This window comes from Silene latifolia, unplaced genomic scaffold, assembly GCF_048544455.1.
Source record: "Silene latifolia isolate original U9 population unplaced genomic scaffold, ASM4854445v1 scaffold_290, whole genome shotgun sequence".
Lineage (NCBI taxonomy): Eukaryota > Viridiplantae > Streptophyta > Magnoliopsida > Caryophyllales > Caryophyllaceae > Silene > Silene latifolia.
In genome coordinates, this window is record NW_027413229.1 from 123,188 (window position 1) to 127,901 (window position 4,714).

Consider the following 4,714-nt stretch of genomic DNA (forward strand, 5'->3'; position numbering starts at 1 on the left):
CCCACTCAACTTTTTTTCCAAATACGGAGTCCTAGCTACTTCATATTAAAAACTGAATTTTGATTACGTATACGATATCCTCCTCTCCTTCGTTCTGGTCATTTGTTTACTTATTTTATTTTAAGACGTTTCAATTAATTGCTTATCTTTCGAGTATTTAATAACTAATTAATAAGAGCTGGGGGTATCTGAATCGTGAATTGTAAGCGATCAAGTAAGATACGATGTCCTAACAAGTTTGGACAAGCAGAATGTGTGTGCAACTCAAGTTGGCATTATTATTTGTGTTTTTCAAAGACAGATTAGCTGGACAAGTCCATCTTATTTGACTTCAACAAATGTATCTACTCCAGTCCACCACCTACTTGCTTCTTTCTCAATTCTTTTTGACCGACGTCAGACTTATTTTACCATTAATTTATTGACTGCTACCATCTTAATTTGCCAACTTGAATTTGGACTGGAACAAGTGATAGTGGACTACCTTTGTTACATTTCGTGCATTGTTTGGAATTTCTTAACTTAACTAATGGGATGGATAAGAATGAAGTTAATTGTATGACATCAATGATCATCCAATTAAAGGAATTACAAATCGCAATTTCAATAGTGTAAGACTTCATGAATTAAGATACAAACTTATTTTTACTCCGTATCTTATAATTTCGATTAAAAAGTCTTATTTAAGATGGTTGTAGTATATGAAACAATTTCAATAACATATTTCTAACTAACATTTAGCGGAGTATAATTAGTATTCATTATTATATATAAATAGAGAATATTGGTTCGAATCTACGGATGCAAAATCGAAATTGACAAGCAACCAAGCAGTAGATCCAAATTAAACATAAAATCACACTTAAATACACAGTCGTATTAAGAAAACAACACTTTAAATGAACAGGCATGCATTCGATTATTCAACAAGTCAAGTCAAGTGGGCAATAGAGTTGGTGTGAAAAGCCAAGTCTAATGAGTACGTACTATTAAAAAATATATTGAAATTGCAATGATTATTCTCAATATGGCCCTGTTTTTTTGGACTTAAAAGTCACTTAAACTAAGTTTATTTCAAATCCTATAAGTTCAATTCAGTTCAGATCAGATCATATATGTTCAGATCATATCCTATAAGTTCAGTTCAATTCAGATCCTATAAGTTAAGTTTAGTTCAGATTCTGTAAGAGTTCAGTTCAGTTCAGATCCTATAAATTCAGTTCATATCTTATTAGTTAAGATCCTATAATTTGAATTTAGAAAAGTTATATACAGAGTATTATTTTTAAAAACCGACGCAAAAACATTTGGCATTATTAATTATTCGATACATATATACATTATTATTTTTAAAACAAAATTATCACTCTTCTCATTATTTTTTATCGTAATATAACCGTACTACGGAGTATAATGTATGAACAAATCAATGTATATAAAGCGAAAAAATGTTACTATCTTACCTTGTGTTTTGTACTACATTTTCTTATCAGTGTTATCTCTTGGTTACCCATTAATTTCTTGTAAATTTTTTGTTTAATCTCAATAAAAGTTTGCGTTTTTATAATAATAATAATAATAATAATAATAATAATAATAATAATAATAATAATAATAATAATAATAATAATAATAATAATAATAATAATAATAATAATAATAATAATAATAATAATAATAATAATAATAATATTTAAGTTAAATTAATTTAAGTTAATTTAAATTCGGATTGTGTAAGTTCGATTCGATTCGAGATCCTATAAGTTGATTCGAGATCCAATAAGTTGATTGATTCGGATCATATAAGTTCGATTCGATTCGAGATCCTATAAGTTCAGTTCAGATTCTATAAGATCAGTTCAGATCCTATAAGTTCGGTTTAGTTCAGATCAGATCCGTTTCAGTCCAAAAGAACACGACCTATGTGTTCATCCTTATCATTTTAAAGGCGTATTTTGGTACATTTTTGAATGTGACGTTATGATCATCCTTTAGATATATATGAGTTGAATAGGTCTTAGTTAACTAATTTCATTATTCTTTGTCCATATGATATTATGTTATCCTCCTAATTTATCCATTTTAAAATAATACAATAACTTTTTTCTTTTACATTTATTCAAGGGCGAAAAAATGTTCAACTTGACTTCCAATACTATAAGTAAAATACAATATATATTTTGTCATATTTTAATTTTAATATCTATTTCGTATCTTGTAGTCAAATGAGACAATATATAGACTGAGTTGAGGTGAATTAATGATGTTTTTATTTTAAATCAAATCATGTACTGAAATAGGAGTATATAGTATTGTACTTCGTATTAGTATTATGTACATTTTGTTGGACATGAGAATAATATACAGGGTCGTCTTAAAATAAATGGAGATCCGGTGCACCGAGAAAAAATGAGGCCCTAAATATGAATGTACAAGAGTATTATACTTTGATTTTTGTATTGAATTTAATCAATAAGGATTATAAATTCAGCCTCCAAAACCGAAAGTCCGGTTCCTCCGCCCGTGGTTGCACGGGGTATTAGACGCCCCTAATAATATATAGTGATAAAACAGGCAGATTAGATTAATCTAAGGTCCACTAGGACCAAAACAAAGTGATCCGTACATAATTGGACATGAGAATAATATATAGAAAGAAAAAGGGGTTACATATAGTATTATTGGTTAAAAATGCAGTATAAATAAGGATGATATGAAGCTCATTATATTACATCAACACAACAACTACTCACACAAAACTTGTACTACTGCTTACTTAATTGCTCTATTTACTCTCTCTCTTTAATTAGAGGCCTACTATAGTACGTACGTTAGTCTTAGTTTGACATAAAAAAAATGTCTACCTCTAAGTTTGTAGTTGCTTCTATTTTTCTTTCAGCCCTTGTGTTTCAACTTGTCCATGCTATCCCGTCTCAATATGTAAGTATTTTCTTCCATTTATAAATATAAAAACAAATAATTGAGACTAAGGGTAATACTATATGGTATTGGAAATAATTACAATGCATGTTTCCATACGATGAAGTATTTAATTTCTTAGTCATTTTATTAAATGAAGACTATGAGTCTATCACCCCTTGAGAAAAGGACACTATATATAATGTTGCATGAGACTATGAATCTTTTAAAATATGAGTGGCGGAGTTAAGGAAAAAGCAAAGGTAGGTATTGACGCCAAATGAGACTAAAATAGTGGACTATTTCCTCTAGTAGCGTTACATGATCACTAGTATAGTATATTTCAAGGATTTAAGGTGACTAATTTTCTTTTTTTTATTTCAATTTTCAACCACTTGAACTCAAGTATATGCATGAATGTAAGACTATATATATTATGCTCCTATTATTAGATAATTGATGAGTGTAGCCTTACTTGGTGTTTAATTTGATGATGCAGCCAACAATAGGAAGCAGCAACTGCACTACCTACATTACTCCAGCAAGTGGCAAAGTTGGTAAGAACGTACCCTTAATTTCTCCATCTCATATACGGAGTAACTAACTATAAAATAATGGGAATAATAATAATAATAATAATAATAATAATAATATTATGTATATAATGCAGAGTGTGGATTAGCATGTATAGCAAGGTGTTGCAAGTCAGGGAGGCCAAATCTATGCCAAAGGGCGTGTGGAAGTTGTTGTGGCAAGTGCAATTGCGTACCACCAGGCACCAGTGGTAACTATCACGTCTGTCCTTGTTATGCCTCCTTGACCACCCGTGACAACAAGCCCAAGTGCCCTTAAATCTTAAATCATTTATATATTTCTCAACTATTACACCCACCTTTTTCTTCTCCTATCTATCTTTAGCCTTTCTTTTCCAAATGTAATATTTCTTCTAGTGTTTTAATTTCACTAATGTAGTACGTATAAAGCTCGCTCTATAATATCATGCTTTCTACTTGTTGGCCAAGCAGCAACTACCAAGTTAATAAAATACTAGCAATTGTATGTGACACTCTATTATTACTTTAAATAATCTCCGTAACTATAATCACATACTTCCTCCGTTTTTATATGATGTATTCATTTGTTGAATATATGAGGGAGGTATTCTAATAAAATGGGTACATCATATAAGAATGGAGGAAGTAGCACTTTGTATGTAAGAATAACAACAATATTACCCGAGTGTCTTAATGTCTTCCGTAGATTGCCAAAACTGAGTGTCATGTCATGTGGTATAGAGGAATTAGATTGGAAGAATGTGCCTCGATATGACACTAAATTTAGTGTGTAATTAAATATGCTCAAAATTTCATGCGAATCTCTCTTTATGCCGTACCAACTACTACATAGATAAACCTACTACTTTATTATTGTCTGCCAGTTTAAAGAGTGCGTGGTTTCATGTTTGAGCCCATGAAATCATGTCTCATCTCTCTTAACCTGTCAGGTAACGCTGACATTAAACGTCACAAATGTAGTAACGCCATTTTAAAGGAGAGATCGATCGCACATGAAAAGCTTAACATACATTCACCTTAATTTTCTACTTTTGGTATAACACCATTTTCATGCACATTCTAACCCCGTCCTACCAATAAACTGCATTTCCATACAAATTTTGAACTATGACTCACACTCACACTCACACTCTGTTGTGCCAAATAATGTTAGCCAAATAACTCACTGTGATTCATCTTGCATTGTTTGAGTTATCCATTGCGCAACTAATTAATTATAT

General features: G+C 30.7%; 1 protein-coding gene across 1 annotated transcript; it reads left to right on the forward strand.

The window, feature by feature from the left end:
- The first annotated feature begins 2,754 nt into the window (after positions 1-2,754).
- Positions 2,755-3,985, forward strand: LOC141639180 (snakin-2-like). Its single transcript, XM_074448359.1, has 3 exons — positions 2,755-2,940; positions 3,419-3,476; positions 3,590-3,985. Exons 1-3 carry the CDS (start codon positions 2,857-2,859, stop codon positions 3,769-3,771), a joined length of 324 nt encoding a protein of 107 aa, XP_074304460.1. The 5' UTR covers positions 2,755-2,856; the 3' UTR covers positions 3,772-3,985.
- The last annotated feature ends 729 nt before the right edge of the window (positions 3,986-4,714 follow it).

Coding starts and splice junctions, on each gene's coding strand:
- LOC141639180 (XM_074448359.1), top strand. CDS start 2,857: ATGTCTACCTCTAAGTTTGTAGTTGCTTCTATTTTTCTTTCAGCCCTT. Junction 2,941..3,418: donor ATGCTATCCCGTCTCAATAT/GTAAGTATTTTC, acceptor TTGATGATGCAG/CCAACAATAGGAAGCAGCAA. Junction 3,477..3,589: donor TCCAGCAAGTGGCAAAGTTG/GTAAGAACGTAC, acceptor TATATAATGCAG/AGTGTGGATTAGCATGTATA.